The following is a 19,671-nucleotide window of genomic DNA, read 5'->3' on the forward strand; positions in this document are numbered from 1 at the left end:
TATGTTGTGGATGTGAATTACTGTTATTTTACTATTTCTAAGTTTTGGGAAATGATATACTATTAATGGAGGTTCCACCGAATTTTTGGTAGAAATTTAAGAGTAGGCTTTTTGACGAATCCTTTTTTTTTTTTTTTTTTGGATAGCTAAAAAAAACAACAAGGGGCCTAATCGAATGCTGAAGCCGGCGCACAACGTACGTGTGTCCAACAAATTGATCAAGATTGTGTATAACCCATGACATAGTGGAGCGGCTACCTCACAGCAACATAGCAACATCGCTACTAGCGTTGGTTTTGTTATTCAGTGGCATTGTCTTATGCAATGGGAGTCTTGGGCTGAAATTTTTTAGGAGACGAAGGCAGTGGTGCAACATGAGTTGTTGGTTATTATTTTCATTTTTAGCCCTTATCCTTTTTTAATTTTGTTTACAAATACTATAAACTTAACTACATGAGTTGTTGGTTAGTATATTATCTTAATGTTATTAAATTTCTTACTATTATTTTATAATTTTCATATTTGTAGTACAATTATAATCTTAAGGACATATCCCCCGAGGCCGCTACCTACTTAGAGAAGAACTTAGCAACCTGGTACAAACATTGGAAGTGCGATAGACCCCGAAGCTAATGAGCTCCCAAAAAGCCTCGTGCTCGATAGAGATGAGAATATACATATAAGGCTTATAGGATCCGCTCCCCTGGGTGATGTGGGATGTTACAATCTACCCCCCTTAGGGGCCCGACGTCCTCGTCGGCACACCACGGCCAGGGTTAGCCTCTGATACCAAATTGTCACATCCTGACCTGGGGTCCACCACATCCCGGGCCCGCTCCACCACCGTAGCATGATATTGTCCGCTTTGGGCCCCGACCACACCTCACGATTTTATTTCTGGGAACTCACACGAGAACTTCCCAATGGGTCACCCATCCTGGGATTGCTCTCGCACGAACTCGCTTAACTTTGAAGTTCCGATAGAACCCGAAGCTAGTGAGCAACCAAAAGGCCTCGTGCTAGGTAGAGATGGGAATATATATATAAGGCTTAATTTATTTATTTTTTAATAACATTTTCTTAATAATTTTTTTTTTTCTTTTTTGGGCTTCAAAAGGGTTCTAAGTTCCCAAAGCTCGACATGTTCAAGGACGTTTATGTTCAACCCGGTGATGAGACCATTGAGTAGCTCCATGTAAGTATATGTAATTGTTACGAATTTGTGCCAATGTTATACCTTCCGTTAGCCAGTCGTTAATTTGTCAGTTAAATGCTGACGTGGCTTGATCCAGACCCCACTTTCTATTAAAAACTTTAAAAAATATTAAAAAAACTAAAAAAAAATTATTTAATATTTGTAAATAATAAAATAATAAAGAAAAGTTAAAAAACAAAGAAAAACAAAACCTTTCGTCCCTTCCACCCCCTCCCCATTATCTCTCTCCCCATCTTCATCTTCAACCAAAAAAAAATAATTTGAAAACCCATCAACCCCCAACCCTCCCCCTCACCCCCCATGGGGGAAGAAGAAGAAGAAGAAGAAGAAGAAGAAGAAGAAGAAGAAGAAGAAGAAGAAGAAGAAGGAGAATAAGAAGAAGAAGAAAAAAAAAAAAACCCAACCTAGTTTGTCCCCCCCCCCCAAAAAAACAAATCCAACCCCTTGCAACCTAGAAAGAAGATCCCGTTCGCCAGGCCGATTCCGCGGGGGGTGGGAACGAGGTTGGGTGTGGAGGGTGGATGCGAGAGGAAGACTAACTGGGATTTTTTTTTTTTTTTTTTTTTTTGGGTTGCAAGTAGGGGCTCGGGTAGAGGAGAAAAGGGGGTGGGGTGGGAATAGGGGAGAAGAGAGAAGGACGCGAGGGGAGGGGGAAAGGGAAAGGATGAAGTTTTGTTTTTGTTTTTTTTTTTTTTTTTTCTTCTTTTTTCTGGGTTGCAGCAGATAGATGGGGGGAAAAGAGAGAAGGACACGTGGGGAGGGGGAAGGGATGAAGTTTTGTTTATTTTTTTTTTCTTCTTCTTTTTTCTGGGTTGCAGTAGGTAGATAGGTGGGGGAGGGAGGGAGGGAGGGAAGGATGGAGGGGGGAAAGGGACGAAAGGTTTTGTTTTGTTTTTTTTTTTTTTCTTTATTATTTTAATATTTAAAAAATATTAAATGATTTTTTTAGTTTTTAATAATATTTTATTTTATTTTTTAATAGAAAGTAGGCCTTGAATCAAGCCACGTCAACATTTAACTGAGAAATTCAAACCAAGCTAACGGAAGGTATAACATTGGGACAAATTCGTAAAATGAGGTATGACAATGTCAATTTTAAAAGATAAGGTATAAAAGTGTCGTGACACCAATAGTTGAGGTAGTTTTTTGTACTTTACCCTAATTGTTATTATTCTCATATCTATGAACCGCTTAAATATTAATTACATTTTTTTATTAAATATTAATTTTTTTTCTTATTATTACAGGTTGCTAAGCGGCATCCCAACTTCCCTTGGAAATCTCGATCAAGGACGTCACTATACTCGAGGACGCGAGTCTTTAGATCTGACTAAGACCTTAGATCAGACACTCGGTCATCGTCATGGCAAGGCTATTCAGGGGATGGGAAGGTGTGGGTTCGTGAGTCGAGTGCCTCCTCTTCCAGACCGACCACGGGATAGGTCGTCGCCCTAATGGAGGAAGTGGCAACCCTAAGAGGTAAGATTGTAGTTTAGAAAGCCCAGATTGCGGCCCGGGATGCCCAGATTGTGCCCAAGATAAGAAGATGAGCATGATCTTATAGACCTTTGAGTTGTCCAGCCTCCAAACCCCGATGCCAGCACCTAATCTTGCTCCACCTTCGACCTCCCAACCGCTTCGTCCAGTCAACACCTAGTAGCCTGATGCATCAAACTCGGACGATTATTTGTTGTATTATTTTTCTTTTTGGACAGCTTATAAGTACATTTTCATATATTTATAATTAAATACTTTTTTTTGGTTTATTAATAATTGTTTATAATTTAATTAAAATATTTATAAAAATTAAATAAAAAATATATTGTAAAAAAAATAAAATAATAATAATAACTTTGTAGTACGACGGTGTAAGCTACGACAAAAACCAACGTCGCGCACCTATCTTTGCGCAACAATGAGAGAAAGCTACATTGCGCAAAAGATTTTGCGCTACGTAGGTTATTGTCATCGTGCAAAGACCTTTTGCACAACATAGCTTATGCCATTGTTGCACAAACCCTTCTTCCACGACCTTTGCGCGACGAACTGTGCTTCTTCGCGCAAACTGTTAATTATAGTAGTGGTAAGAGAAGGGCAAAGTGTGTACGAGAGAAAAGAAAAGAGATAAGAGTATATTTCTTGTTCTTGTTCTTTCCAGTTTTTCATCAACTCTTAATCCTAGAGGCTTGGCAAGGTTATCTCATGTAATTGTGATAACCCGTCCTTAATTTTCTATGTAACTTCTCCCCGAGCGTGTAAATTGATATTTATGCCTAGGTTGGCAAAGTGACGTGGACATGTTTATGCAACTTTAAATTATTTTTCTCGTTGCCGTAATTAAATAGTATTCGTTGGTACGATCGCGTGAGCATCAGTTAGACCCGAATTGGATTTGTAACGAAAAGTTACGTTACGTTAAAGTACGTAAATGATGGGTAGAATCGTACACGTGTGCGTGTTAATTTATCAATGTTAGAATCACTATTTTGGATAGATTTCGTCTGATTACTTTTGTACAAACCCTATCCTTTTCCTTCTTTAAAACCGAATCCGTGCCTTACACCTCACCACCAATCAATTTTCACTCAATTATCTCACCCAACCAAACAATTAGAAAAGTTGTTAGTCTCTCTCTCTCTCTCACCTGCTTCCTCTCTCTCTAACCCGTACTCTCTCCTTCTTTGCAACAAAGAAGAACAACACCAAATCTTCACAGATCGAACTTAAAAACACTACCATTGTGTTCCTCTTGTCATCATGAACACAGCCATACCAACCGATTCTCAAATGGACGAGTTTAGACTCATTGACTCGAAAGCTCCGACTCGGACGACTTAGATTCAACATGATCCCGATCAAGTTACGAAGTTTTGAAGGTTGTAGAAACTCCTACTCAACTCCCTAAGGCTCCGAGTACAAGTTTAGAGAAGGTTCGACGCGAAAACAAGCGAGTTTAAGGAGTTGAGTTTTTTACCGAACTTTTTGAGGCTTTTTCAATCTTCTTCTATTCACATTTTCGACTTCTAAGAGGTAAAATCATGTTCTCCTGGTCACAAGCTTCAAATCCATATAAATTTCGTGACAAATGGTTGAGAAATGTGCAAGATATAAAGGTTTGAAAATTTTCCAGAAACCGGCGAAAAATCCTATTAGATCCCACATCGCCCAGGGGAGAGGATCCTCTATGCCTTATATGTACATGCCCACCTCTATATAGCACAAGGCCTTTTGGGAGCTAACTGGCTTTGAAGTTCATCAGAACTCAGAAGTTAAGCGAGTTCGGGCGAGAGCAATCCAAAGATGGGTAACCCACTGAGAAGTTCTCGTATGAGTTCTCAGAAACAAAACCATGAGGCATGGTCGGGGCCCAAAGCAGACAATATCATACTATGGCGGAGTCGAGGCCGAGATGTAGTAGAGCCCGGGTCGGGATGTGACAATTTGGTATTAGAGCCAATCCTTGACCGAAAGCGTTCCGACGAGAACGTCAGGCCCCTAAGGGGGGTGGAGTGTTAGATCCCACATCACTCAGGGGAGAGGATCCTATATGCCTTATATGTACATGCCTACCTCTATATAGCACGAAGCCTTTTGGGAACTCATTGGCTCTGGATTCCATCAAAACTCTGAAGTTAAACAAGTTCAGGCGAGAGCAATCCTAGGATGGGTAACCCCCTGGGAAGTTCTCATGTGAGTTCCCAAAAATAAAACCATGGGGGCGTGGTCGGGGCCCAAAGCGAAGAATATCATATTACGATAGAGTCGAGCTCAGGTCGGGATGTGACAAATCCCCAGTTTCCGACGAGCCAAAAACGGTGCTGGCGGACGGCGAGGCTCACTGGAGAAGACGACGAATATTCTGTCAGACTTAACAGAATATTCTAACGACGTCAGATTCCGTTAACTGTATAACAGAATATTTCATCAACTCTAACGGAATATTCCTATCTTCTGTCAAATTCTACCAGGCACGTGCTTGCTATGACCGCTCGTGTGGCCATGGGTTGGGCAGCGTGTCCAACCTTCAGCCGGCGAGTGGTTGATACGTGTAGGTCTGTGACTTCGAGTAGAACATTTTCGTATATTAAAACCATTCGTTTGAGCAAATTATGGGGAGTTTTTCCTAGCTTTTTTGTATATGTGTTAGTTAAGTAATTATTATTAATTGTTTCGCATATAAGGGAAACTTACCCTGAGGACGTATATGGACAAGTGAGACTAGGGGGCTACGATCCATCGACATACCAGTGAATGGGCATTTTTGTTTTCATACACACACACACATATATATAAACTTTATAGTTTCCACAAATACTTTTAAATTGATTTATGCATATTATGCCATGATTTACTTAATTTTATAATGATGTTATGTGGTTGAGATTTATATCGTCATGGCATATTCATATGCATTTTACCTGCTCATAAATATTATACTGTTGTGTAATGCTAAAGAAATTATACTGGACACGCAGGTAAGTTCAGCTAAGTTCATTGTGTTGATTACAATCATTGAATCATTATGGCATGCATATATTCATGTACTGCTCATCATTGCTGCACTTCAGTGTTAGTCCTCCCGCCCTGGGCTAGGGCCAGTCTTTCACGTGATGTTCACCTCTCGTACCGCATGCTCGCCTCGGATCCAAGTAGGTGTTAGCCCTATCTTACAGGTCGCACTAGGCGACTCCGACTCGTAGATGACCCGTGGATAGTGCTAGTCTTCATGTGATCGTAGCACTAGTGCGTATATTATTACACCTAGCCCTGTCGTACAGGTCATATCAGGTGACTCCAACTCGTGTGCTAGCATAGATTGATGAGCGATAGGTGCAGTCGTACAGGTCACATTAGGTGACTCCGACTTGCATGCTAGTATAAGTTATTGAGCATATTATTATATTTATATTGTTAATGAGACATTGAGATGTGTCATACTTCTAGTTTTACTATTAGCATGCATTTAATTTCATACTTATACGTAGTATGATATTCTGGAAACTATACATGTTTTACAACGAGGGGTTAGTATGTTCAAAAAATAGATGGATTTTACAAATCTTGATTTTTATGCCCACTCACCCTTCTGTTTTTCGCCCCTCTAGGTCCTAGATAGCTGAATCACTTTGTGGCATACGAGGATTTGACAACGATTCTGACATACCTCCATTTTAGAGTAGGAACTTATCCCAGTTGTGTAATAAGTACTTCTGTAGTTCGATTGCTTTACCCGTATGTTATCTATGCTTTGAACATTTGTAGTTTATGGGTTCTACCCACTACTGCACACTCACTTTATTAGTTTAAATAAGTTCTATTTTTGGTTTTAATTTTTACACATTTTCTTACATCACTTGAACTTTTGGTTACGTCACCTTTGGGTGACGACCAGCATGCCTCGACTCCAGTCGGGGTGTGTCAGTTTTGGTATCAGAGCATAGGTTTTAGGCAGTCCTGCATACCTCGTTTGTGCTATATGTCCTAATAATTTTTTATCTCTTATGTCAAAATCATGCCACCTCATAGAGAGCCACGTCTCCCGTCTGAGGCTAATTTCCCAGATTTTGAGCAAATTGGCGAGGCCATTGCCTGTGATATTCAGTCCTCACTTCATCCTCCTCAACGGGCCTCTTTAGAGGCAGTGTCTCATCTTCAGATCAATAACCTTTTTGGCAATGAGGGACCTGAGAAAACAGATATTTGGCTCAATCATGTTGAGAGAACTTTCCGAGTTACGCAGCGACATGAGAACCTTTCGCCGAAGACATGGGTCAAGACAGTGACCTGGTTCCTTCGTTTGGGAGCTGTATCATAGTGGACTCATGAGTTAATTCCATTGTTTGCTCAAGAGGCCATGGATTGGGATGTTTTTAAATGGCTGTTTGAGGCTATACTCACTCATCTAGAGTATAAAAATCGGAAGAAAGAGGAATTCACAAACCTAAAGCAAGGTAAGATGTTGATCACAGAATACCATAAAAATTTCACGGACTTGTCCCGATATTGTCTTGAGATCGTAAGGAATCCTAGGGAGATGCTTCGATACTTTAAGAAGGAGACTGGCAAGCGGTTGCGTTCTATGACGACTACTACTCCATGTGCTACCTATTAAGAATTCTTCGAGGCTCTACTTCAGGTTGAAGATTCCAAGAATGCTCCAAATGATGATGATGATGATGATGATGATGAAGATAATAATAATATTCAGAGTAACAATAATAGGAGGCAGTTTACCTTGGCCCTAAAAATACTCAGAATTTCAAGCGAAGTGGAAATAGTTCTGGATCATTGAGCAGTTGTTCAAATTTCAATACGTTGTGAAGAGGCAGTAAGTCCACAGGTGGATCTCGCTTTCAGAATCAGAGGAACCCTAGCAATTTTGGTACTCTGCTCTATTGCAAATGTAATAACCACCATTTCGGTGAGTGTAGGAGAGGAAGTAATGGATATTTCACATGTGGACAGATAAGGCATAGAGCTAATCACTGCTCGCAGAATTAAAAACCTCAGCCTCCTACTCTACTACATGCAGTTCCTCTACAGCAGATTTAAGGACCTCGTGCCTGCACGCCAATAAGTTATGAGGGTGTTTTTCATTATCAGGGTAATGTAGCTTAGTATCCAAGATGAGCATATCAGTACCGACCTGATCCTTATTACCAAGGTAGTTATACACAGTACGAGGGGGCGCTATACGTAGTATACGCCGTATCAGGGCAGCGGATCTCAGTGGCTCATCAACCAAGCAGCCTGATCTAACAAATCAAGGTCGAGGTAACCAGGGACTAGGAAATCAGAACCAAGGAAACAGGGGTCGAGGAGGCCAACAACAGACACAAGGTTAAGTCAATCACATCACCTTGCAAGATACACAAAGTAACCCTGACTTGATTATGGGTACATTAAATGTTCTTGGCCATTTTGCTAAAATATTAATTGACTCTGGTGTTACACATTCAATTATTTCCCATATGCTCAAAAGACTCAACCACACCCCACTCCTCTCGGTTATGAGTTAGAGTTCTCGATGCCTAGGGGTGAAGTTTGTTATGTGGGTTGGGATGTCCCGTTCTTATCAAGGATGTCGTGATGCCAGCTAATCTTTTTCCTTTGGATACCATTGATTTTGACGTTATCTTGGGCATGGATTGGTTACATTACAATCGTGCCAAGTTGGATTACTACCAGAAGATTATTACTTTTCACCGACTGGGCATGCCTATTATCACGTTTGTTGGTGAACGTAGCGGTCTGAAACATGGAGTTATCTCTACCCTGAGGGCAAAACGGTTGTTGAAGAAGGTTTGCAAGGCTACTTGGCTCATGTAGTGGTGACTGAAGATAATTCTACTCGTGTGGAAGATGTTCAGGTAGTCAGACACTTTCTCGACGTTTTTCCCGATGATTTACCTAGCTTATCACCGGAACGTGAAGTGGAGTTCACTATCGACCTAATTCCAGGTACTTATCATGTTTCTCTAACTCCCTATTATATGACTCCTATTGAGTTAAGAGAATTGAAAACCCAATTGCAAGAACTTATGGATAAGGGTTTTATTCAGCCGAGTACTTCTCCTTGGGAAGCTCCAGTCTTGTTTGTAAAGAAGAAAGATAGAACTTTAAGGCTATGCATTGATTACAGACAGTTAAATCAGGTGACAATTAAAAACCGTTATCCGTTGCCTCATATCGATGATCTCTTTGATCAGCTCTACGGTGCTAGTGTCTTTTTGAAAATTGATCTAAGGTCCAGTTACTACCAGCTGAAGATCAGAAGAGATGACTTTCCGAAAACAGCCTTCAGAACTCAATATGATCATTATGAGTTTCTTGTGATGCCATTCAGGTTGACTAATGCCCCAACTGCTTTTATGGACCTGATGAATTGGGTATTTCGTCTGTACCTCGACAGTTTCGTAATCTTCTTTATTGATGACATTCTGATATATTCTAAGAGCGAGGCTGAGCATGTTAGACATCTACATCTGCTTCTAAAGAAGTTAAAGGAGAATCAGTTGTACGCCAAGTTCAGTAAGTGCCAGTTCTGGCTGGATCAAGTGTCATTCTTAGGACACATGATATTAGCTCAGGGTGTTCTCGTGGATCTCTAGAAAGTGGTAGTAGTAGAAAATTGGGAGCAATCTAGGACTGTCACGGAAGTTCAGAGTTTTCTTGGTCTTGTAGGCTACTGTCGATGCTTTGTGAAAGACTTCTCAGCTATAGCCCTACCTCTGACAATGTTGACCAGGAATTGAGTAATTTTTTAGTGAAGTGATGATTATGAATGAAGTTTCCAATAGTTAAAGTACTGTCTCACTCATGCACCTGTCCTGGCACTTCCCGATGATAGTGGGAATTTCGAGATCTATAGTAATGCCTCTCTAAATGGTCTGGGTTATGTATTGATGCAGCATGGAACGGTGGTTGTGTATGCTTCATGATAGTTAAAGCCCCATGAGATGAACTATCATACTTATGATCTCGAGTTGGCAACGATCGTTTTCGCTCTGAAATTTTGGAGGCATTATCTTTATGGGGAAAACTGTAAAATCTTCACTAACCAAAAAAGCCTCTGGTATATCTTCACTCAGAAAGAACGTAATCTCTGGCAACGGAGATGGATAGAGTTGCTCAGTGACTATGATTGTACTATCGAGTATCACCCCGGCGTGCGAATACTGTAGCTGATGCCCTCAGCAGGAAATCTCACAGCCGACTTAATGCTCTTTATGCATGTCGTGTTCCTCTTCTCACTGACTTAAGATTTACTAAAGCAACTTTAGAAATGGATTAACATGAAGCTTTACTTGCCAGTTTTCAAGTCAAACCATATTGTTGGATCGTGTTCTTGAGGCCCAGATGAAAGACCCAGAATCCCAGGCGTTAAAACAGGCAGTGTTGAACAGCAAAAAGAGAGATCTTAGGATTCGAAGGCCTGATGGTATGCTGATGCAAGGTGATCGGATGTATGTGCCAAATGTGGAAAAACTGAATAAAGAAATTCTCGATGAATCGCATATCCTAGCTTATGCGATGCATCCCGAGAATACCAAGATGTACCATACTATCTGACCTTTCTACTACTGGCCAAGTATGAAAAAAGAAATTGCAGAGTATGTGAGTCGTTGTTCAATCTGTCAACATGTCAAAGCGTAAAGAAATAAGCCATTTGGGTTGTTACAGCCACTACCAATACCCCAGTGGAAATGGGAAGATATTACCATGGATTTCGTGTACAAGCTGCCTCGTACGCGAAATAACTATAATGGCATAATCAGCACACTTTCTACCTCTTCGTGAGAACTACTCGTTGAGCCAGTTGGTGAAACTTTTCATCTCTGAAATCGTCAAGTATCATAGTGTTCCAATTAGTATCATTTCTAATCGAGACCCTAGATTTAATTCAAAGTTCTGGGTAGCTTTTCAAAAAGCTTTGGGATTGAGATTACTCTACAGCACCGCCTATCACCCTCAGACTAATGGGCAATTAGAGAGAACTATCCAGACACCCGAAGATATGTTGAGATCACCAGTTCTACAGTTCGAAGATGCCATGCACAAGCACTTGCCGTTGATAGAATTCGTTTACAACAATAGCTTCCATTCCAGCATTGGTATGTCACCATTTGAAGCATTGTATGGGAAACCATGTCGTACCCCGTTATGTTGGTCCAAGGTAAGTGAAGGAGTTTTGGTGGGCCTTGAGATTGTAGATGAGACGACACAAAATATTCAGGTGATAAGGGCTAATCTAAAAGTAGCTTAGGATCAGCAAAAGAGTATAACTAACAGACATTCGATCGACAGGGTATATAAGGTTGGTGATTAAGTATTCTTAAAGTTGTCACTGTGGAAATGTGTTGTACGATTCGAAAAAAAAAAAAAAGCCGAGCCCTCGTTACATCGGACCACATCAGATTATTGAGTGAGTTGGTGAAGTTGCTTACCAACTTGATCTACCTCCAAAGTTATTGAGGGTACATAATGTGTTCTATGTGTCGATGCTACGGAGATACATATCTGATTTGTCACATGTGATTCCTCCTTAGCCGTTAGTGATTAACCCGGACTTGACTTATAACGAGGTTTTAGTGACTATTCTTAACTGGAAAGATAAAGTACTTAGGAACAAGACTATGAATGGTGAAAGTCTTGTGGAAGAACCACTCAATTAAGGAAGCTACTTGGGAGACAGAGGAGCACATGCGAGACTTATATCCACGTTTGTTCTTTGATTGACTTGTAGTCAATGTTGAAATTTAGGGGACAAAATTTTCTTAAGAGGAGTATGTTCTGACGACCCGTTCCTAATTTTTTATGTAACTTCTCCTCAAGCGTGTAAATTGACATTTATGCCCAGGTTGGCAAAGTGACGTAGACATGTTTATACAGCTTTAAATTATTTTTCTCGCTATTGTAATTAAATAGTATTCGTTGGTACGATCATGTGAGTGCGAGTTTAAGTAATTAAATAGTATTCGTTTGTAACAAAAAGTTACATTACGTTAAAGTACATAAATGACAGGTAGAATTATACACGTGTGTGTGTTAATTCATCAGTGTTAGAAATACTATTTTGGATAGATTTCGTCTGATTACTTTTGTACAAACCTTATCCTTTTCCTTCTTTAAAACCAGATCCGTGCCTTACACCTCACCACCAATCAATCTTCACTCTTCAATTCTCTCACCTAACCAGACAATTTCCCTCACTTTTCCACCAATCAAAATAGTTGTTAGTCTCTCTCTCTCTCTCACATTCTTCCCCTCTCTAACCCGTACTCTCTCCTTATCTGCAACAAAGAAGAACAACACCAAATCTTCACATATCGAACCTAAAAACACTACCATCGTGTTCCTCTCGTCACCACGAATCCAACCATACCAACTGATTCTCAAATGGACGAGTTTTGACTCGTTGACTCGGAAGCTCCGACTCGAACGACTTAGTTTCGACGTGATCCTAATTGAGTCACTAAGTTTTGAAGGTTGTAGAAACTTCTACTTAACTCCCTGAAGCTCCTAGTACAAGTTTAAAGAAGGTTCAACGAGAAAACACGCGAGTTTAAGGAGTTGAGTTTTTGGCTGAACCTTTCTAGGCTTTTTCAATCCTCTTCCATCCACTTTTTAGACTTCTAAAAGGTAAAATCATGTTCTCCTTGTCACAAGCTTCAAATCCATATGAATTTCATGAAAAATGGTTGAGAAATATGCAAGATATAAAGGTTTGAAAATTTTCCAAAAATCGGTGAAAAATCCCCAGTTTCCAACAAACCACTGCGACGCCAGCGGTGGCGAACGATGAAGCTCATCGGAGAAGACGATGAATATTTCGTCAGACTTAACGGAATATTCTAACGGCGTCAGGTTCCGTTAACTGTTTAACAGAATATTCCGTTAACTCTGACGGAATATTCCTATCTTCTGTTAGATTCTGCTAGGCGCGTGGCCGCATATGTGGCCATAGGTTGGGTGGCGTGTCCGACCTCCAGCCAGCGAGTGGTTGATACGTGTGGGTCCATGACTTCGAGTAGAACATTTTCGTATATTCAAACATTCCGTTTGAGCAAATTATGGGGAGTTTTTCCTAGCTTTTTCGTATATGTCTTGTTAAGTAATTATTATTAGTTGTTTCGTATATAGGGGAGACTTACCCTGAAGACGTACGTGGACAAGTGAGACTAGGGGGCTACGATCCATCGACATATCAGTGAGTGAGCATTTTTGTTTTCATATATATATATATATATACACTTTATAGTTTCCTCAAATACTTTTAAATTGATTTATGCATAATATGCCAAGATTTACTTAATTTTAAAATGCTGTTATGTGGTTGAGGTTTATATCGTCATGGCATATTCATATGCATTTTATTTGCTCATAAATAATGTACTGTTGTGAAATGCTAAAGAAATTCTACGGGACGCGCAGGTAAGTTCAGGTAAGTTCATTGTGTTGATTGCAATCATTGAATCACTATGGCATGCATATATTCATGTAGTGCTCATCATTGCTGCACCCTGGTGTTAGTCCTCCCGGCCCGGGCCAGGGCCAGTCCTTCACGTGATGTTCACCTCCCGCACCGCACGCTCACCTTGGATCCAAGTAGGTGTTAGCCCTGTCGTACAAGTCGCATTAGGTGACTCCGACTCGTAGATGACCTGCGCATAACGCTAGTCTTCACGTGATCGTAGCACTAAAACATATATTATTACACCTAGCCCTATCGTACATTAGGTGACTCCGACTCGTGTGCTAGCATAAATTGATGAAGCATAGGTGCAGTTGTACAGGTCACATTAGGTGACTCAAACCTGCGTGCTAGTATAGGTTATTAAGCACATTATTATATTTATATTGTTAATGAGAAATTGAGTTGTGGCATACTTCTGGTTTTACTGTTAGCATGCATTTGATTTCATACTTATACGTAGTATAATTTTTTGGAAACTATACATGTTTTACAACGAGGGGTTAGTCTGTTTAGAAAATAAATGGATTTTACAAATCTTGATTTTTGTGCCCACTCTATGGCGTGCGAGGATTTGATAGCGATTCTGACGTACCTCCATTTTAGTGTAGGAACTTATCCTTAGTTGTGTAATAAGTACTTCTCTAGTTCAACTGCTTTACCCATATGTTATCTATGCTCTAAACATTTGTAGTTTATGGGTTCTACCCACTACTACACACTCACTTTATTAGTTTAAATAAGTTCTATTTTCGGTTTTAATTTTTCCACATTTTTCTTACATCACTTGCACTTTTGGTTACATCACCTTCTGATGACGGCCAGCATGCCTCGATTCCTGTCGGGGTCTTTCAGTAATCATTCTTGGTGTTGATTTATGTTGGTTATTTTGTTTTTTCGATTTCGCAAATTTGTTTTTTTTTTCTCATTCTTAAACGCGATATTCACAACAACGCGCGCGCACACGCACACAGAGATATATATATATATAGGTTCTTCTTGGGCATTTGCTGTTGTGGCTGTAGTAGAAAAGCTTCACAATAGTCGTGCTGACTTCCATTACGACCTGTCCAAGCAACAGGTTTTGGACTACATCGAAAATCCTAATGGATGCAAGAGTGGTTCAATAGACAATGCCTTTGACAGCGTGATACGAAATAAAGGGCTCACCTCGAAATAAATCTTGTTTGGTGAGTTCTTTCATTTTGAAAAAAAAATAAAAACTGAAAACTAAAAATAAAAATCTGAAGGCCAAATTTCAAAAACCCACAAGTAGTTTTCGGTTTTTGATTTTCGGTTTTCAAAAGGAAAATGAATTCAAAATAGATATCAAACCGCCCATTTCACCAAATGAGAAAATTAAAGAGGCCTGATTAAGGCCCAATAGGTTTCGACATGGAATGCTTCGCGAGGATTTCAGTTCAAATTCAAAGTTTCTCCACCGGAGGAAGGATTTGGGTTTGCATGATTTGTAACAAAACTCTCGGTTATTCGAAGGTCAAAATCCACGTGTAGCTATCTGATAGGTCCTAGTGACGTGGAACGAAAACACCCCGTCTTCCTCTACCTTACAATAAAACGCAAAGGACTGCAATTTATATGTTTTTGTATTAACATTTTTTCACAAAAATACATTTAGCAAACATTTGCGCTCAAAAACTCTGTTCGAGAATTGAGGGGGGAGAGAGGGAGAGGGTGATGGTGATGGTTTGGAGTTGCTTATCCGCCATGGATATGGTGGCTTGGAGAGGGCTGATATATACTGGGTTCTTACTGCATTTCGTGTTCGTCTGCCAGCTCCTCCTTCTGCAACCTCTGGTTTCAGCTCTGGGTATGTCGGTTCTCTCACTCTTTGATCTATTTCTTCTTGCTTTGATCTATTGATTTTTGTTAAATTTCATGCTTTTTGTCAGTTGGGTTGTCTTCATTTTTGCGCCAAATTTGAAAGATTCTTGCTTTATGGCTGTTTTTAAGGTTATTGGTGCTCTGGGCTTCAGGGGAAATCAAACTATTTGCTGTATTATTGTGTTTGGATTCTTCAAACGGCTCTGTAGGTTATCACTTTCCATTGTACTAGGAAAAGTACAAGGTGGTTTTGTTTTTGACAATGTTGTATTCTGGGCTTTATTAGATTGCAGTATTCCTAGGACTGTGTCAATCAAAGAATCAACTTAATACGTGGGACGGGACCGAACCTTGTACTATTTGCATTAATTAAGTATGCAAAGTTTGAAACTTGAACGAGCGTTACAGCTCAATGTTTAACATTAGGAATGTTTAGGTTTGAGATGAATTCTTTTTGGCATTTTGAAGATTGTAATCAAATTGGGGCAGAAAAAGGTAATAGCGTTACGATTCTAATCATGAATTTTGCACGCATCCGAGTCTTGTATAACAGGAAAATTGACGAATCTTGATTATCTATATGGTCTATATTTTTAGTATAAAACTGGGAGATTGCGTGTCTAGAATCAAAATTGTTCTTCATATGTATACATTGTCGAATTGTATGGTGTTGGCATGGTATCGAATATGCTGTAACCACAGAGATGCAAACCTGCTTTGTTTTGAGTTGTTGAGTTCTACCTCAACCTTGGCGAGGTGTGCTGGTAATGGCTTACACAACGTGAACCTTGCATGTGCAGATGGAAAACCTGGTAATACGGCTGAGTTATTTGAGAGGGTTTCACAGAGTATAAGGGTGAAGCGTTATAGCGAGGCACTTAATGATCTTAATGCTGCTATAGAGGCAGACCCAGCACTTTCAGAAGCATATTATCATCGGGCATCCGTTCTTCGTCAGATATGCAGGTACTTTTTAAATAATTACCATTCTGGCAGAATAATTTTGGTTTCGTTGAAGGCTGTTTCAGCATATGCCATTTTCTTTTTAAAGTTTTGGAGAAAATTAGAATGTTACTGAGCAATTATTGACTGTATCAAATTTAGGAATGTTGAATACATTGATGGGTGAAGATTTTTGGTTCCCCTATGTTTTCCCTTTGGACCTCCCTTCTTAGCATTGTCTGTCTGTGGTACTAGTTTATTCACAACAAATCCACCTTTTCCTTAAACTGATATTATTTCTTCTTATTTATGGAAACTGCTTTTATTTGGCGTGTTGCTGTGATCATACTCTCTAGCAGCTATCATTCTGATCTTCTTTGCATAATTAGTGGTCCCAAAAGTCCATTGTCTCAAAGCTTCTAGAGTGCAGCACATAAGCTATGTCTGTGTGTGCTCAAAAGCCAAAAGCAACTGAACCATGGGCTAATATCCATGGTCATTCATGCACTATCTAATTGGGCTACCAGCGTACCACTAGTCAGCCGCTATGATACTGCTGATTAGGCCAAAACTGTTGGTCTTGGCTTTTACTCAGTGGCCAATTCAATTATTACCCCTTATATTTTCATTAGGTGTATATTGGGACAGACGTTGTGAGAGAAGAGAACTTATCATAACTTATATAGCTTGTATTAATTTCATTAGTTTTCCAAAGGTCTCTAGAAACCCCCATCTCCCTTGTCTTTCCAATTAATGATTGGAAACTTATATGATTCAGGCGCTTTTTGGCTGATGTAGATATGAAGAATCAGAGAAGAGCTACAAAAAGTTTTTGGAGCTAAAACCACGAGAGTCAGTTGCAGAAAAGGAGCTTTCTCAATTGATTCAGGCTCAGAACGCTCTAGATACGGCTATGACTCTCTTTGAATCAGGCGACCATGCAAAATCTTTGGAATATGTTGAAAAAGTTGTACTGGTTTTCTCTCCAGCATGCTCAAAGGTAATCACATCTATTTCATTTCTTATTGGTTGTCGTTATTTGTTTAATTTCAGTTCTGTGTATTTATTATCTTATACCCAAACAGCGTGTTGCTGATCCAAGAGAGTTGGGATTGAGAATCTTATAAATTCAGTATTCTGAGACCTCATAATTCTGATCTTGTTGTTTGTTGCAGGCCAAATTGCTGAAGGTGAGATTGTTGTTAGCAACTAAAGACTATTCTAGTGTCATTTCTGAGGCTGGTTACATTCTCAAAGACGATGAGGATAATCTGGAGGCATTATTACTCCGGGGCCGTGCCTACTACTATTTAGCTGATCATGATGTTGCTCAAAGGTTTGATCGGCACCTTTTTATATTTTGAGTATTTTCTTTATAATTTGGTTACAGTTGTATAAACAAATATATATAATTTCTTTAGGCATTACCAAAAGGGTCTCCGCCTAGATCCAGAGCATAGTGAACTGAAGAAAGCGTATTTTGGACTGAAGAACTTACTCAAGAAGACTAGAAGTGTAAGTCTTAAGAAATTTCGTCTGAACTTTTGTTTTTGTTAACTTTTTTCTTCTACCCTGAGGGGCGGGGGATGGTGAGAAGTTTGGCAATGATAGTGAATCTATTTTCTATGCGAACCATTACCAATTCTCCATGTGGTGCATCATGTGATAATCTTTCTCAGACAATTTTTCTTTACGCCAGGCCGAAGATAATGTAAATAAGGGCAAGCTGCGTGTTGCAGTAGAGGACTTTAAGGCAGCCCTAGCGTTGGACCCTAATCATCTTGCACATAATGTACATCTTCATCTTGGCTTGTGTAAAGTTTTGGTCAAGCTTGGGAGGGGAAAGGATGCTTTAAGCAGTTGCAATGAAGCACTTACAATTGATGAGGAGCTTCTAGAAGCTTTAGTTCAGGTTGGCTAGTGCTTCAATTATCCCTTGTTTTCCTTGGTATTCGTAGAATTTCGTATTACGGTAGTGTTTAATATTTACCAGTTTGTGTACTATTTTGTGATGTATAGAATATGGCCATGCTCAAGTTTGTTTGCTATTTTGTGTTTATAGAGGGGTGAAGCTAAACTTCTGACAGAGGATTGGGATGGAGCTGTGGAAGATCTCAAATCAGCAGCTCAACAATCGCCTCAGGTTAGCGATTATGTTTTATGCCTATAATATGCGATCTATGTATTATGCCCTTCTCACACTTGCAGCTACCGTTTTAGTACTTTAATAAGTAGTTTCTTGGATTAATGCTTGCTGATTATGCAGGAAATGAATATTCGAGAAGCATTGATGAGAGCCGAGAAAGCCTTAAAGATGAGCAAGCGCAAAGACTGGTACAAGATTTTGGGAGTTTCAAAAACCGCGTCCATATCTGAGATTAAACGTGCCTACAAGAAGCTTGCTTTACAGTGGCATCCGGATAAAAATGTTGAGAACAGACAAGAAGCAGAGGACAAGTTCAGAGAAATTGCTGCTGCATACGAGGTCTGTATATCCTACTGAAGTTCCTTTTAATCTTCCCTTTCTGTTGACTGTAACATCAAAATGTTGGACTACTTGTATCCATCTGACTCTAGTATAAATCCTTTTCCAGGTTCTCGGTGACGAAGACAAACGTACGAGGTATGATAGAGGTGAAGATATTGAAGAAATGGGAATGGGTGGTGGTGGCGGCGGTTTCAACCCTTTTGGTGGTGGTGGTGGTGGTGGTGGTGGTGGACAGCAGTTTACATTCACTTTCGAAGGGGGCTTTCCTGGCGGTGGCGGTGGCGGTGGTGGATTTGGAGGAGGCTTTCCTGGAGGATTTGACTTCCAGTTTTGATTATCCCTAAACGACTGTGCCATTCGAAAGGAGCCCCCAGAGCAGTTTTACTAATTGCTGACAGCTTCTCGGTGAGATATGTACTGCGGCCACCCCAAAAAAGTTTGATAGGTTTTACATGGATTTTTCGCCCATTGAGAGTTGCTACGTGGAAATGTCAAGAGTTTCGAACTTTGTATTAACGAAATTTGATGAGACCATTTCTGTATATGTTGCCATGTACGCTTTCGATAATGGTTTCTCATCAGAGTTTGCATGGTTCTTGTTAGAAGGTGAGGGTGAATCTTTTTAGTAAAATTTTTTGATCACAAAAAATATGTTCGTTGATTAAACTGTATTATCAGGTATATTGTTCAAACTACAACAATTCGTTTTTTTTTATTTTTACTTTTGGTTTATAGCAAATCATTATACTTTATCACTCCTTTACGTAGATCGATGTAATGGCACAGAGATATGCAAAAGGATTTGCACTATGGATTTGGAAAAATGTATGTTCGGGCCTCAAGAGAAGTTCTTTGGACGATTCTAGAAAAGAAAGGAGTACGAGTGGCGTATATCTAGCAATAAAGTGTATGTATGATAAAGCAAAGACTATAGTAAGAACAAGGACAAACTGAAAGCTTTCTCATGTTCAAGATGATATTTCTTGATGTATGCTTTTCACAGATGATGTAACGTTGATAGATGAAACGTAGGAGGAAGTAAATTCGAAAGTGTTGGAATCTAAAGGTTTTTCCCTAAGTAGGTCAAAGATAGAATAATTGAGTGCAAGTTCTTTGAGAATGGCGATCCAAATGAGATAGAGGTGAGGATTGGAGATCAGAAAGTACCAAAGAGTGAGCGCTTTCCTTATCTTGAATCTATCTTGC

At 39.7% G+C, this 19,671-nt stretch overlaps 1 protein-coding gene across 1 annotated transcript; it reads left to right on the forward strand.

Moving 5' to 3' along the window:
* The first annotated feature begins 14,567 nt into the window (after positions 1–14,567).
* LOC103966030 (dnaJ protein P58IPK homolog) lies at positions 14,568–19,186 on the forward strand. Its single transcript, XM_009379144.3, has 9 exons — positions 14,568–15,021; positions 15,836–16,001; positions 16,776–16,977; positions 17,153–17,313; positions 17,399–17,492; positions 17,677–17,889; positions 18,040–18,120; positions 18,244–18,462; positions 18,572–19,186. The coding sequence occupies exons 1-9, from the start codon at positions 14,889–14,891 to the stop codon at positions 18,797–18,799; spliced, it is 1,497 nt and encodes a 498-aa protein (XP_009377419.2). The 5' UTR covers positions 14,568–14,888; the 3' UTR covers positions 18,800–19,186.
* Positions 19,187–19,671: the final 485 nt, after the last annotated feature.

Source organism: the organism of the source record quoted next, unplaced genomic scaffold, assembly GCF_019419815.1.
Source record: "Pyrus x bretschneideri cultivar Hongxiangsu unplaced genomic scaffold, Pyrus_bretschneideri_v1 Contig94, whole genome shotgun sequence".
NCBI classification, from domain to species: Eukaryota; Viridiplantae; Streptophyta; class Magnoliopsida; order Rosales; family Rosaceae; genus Pyrus; species Pyrus x bretschneideri.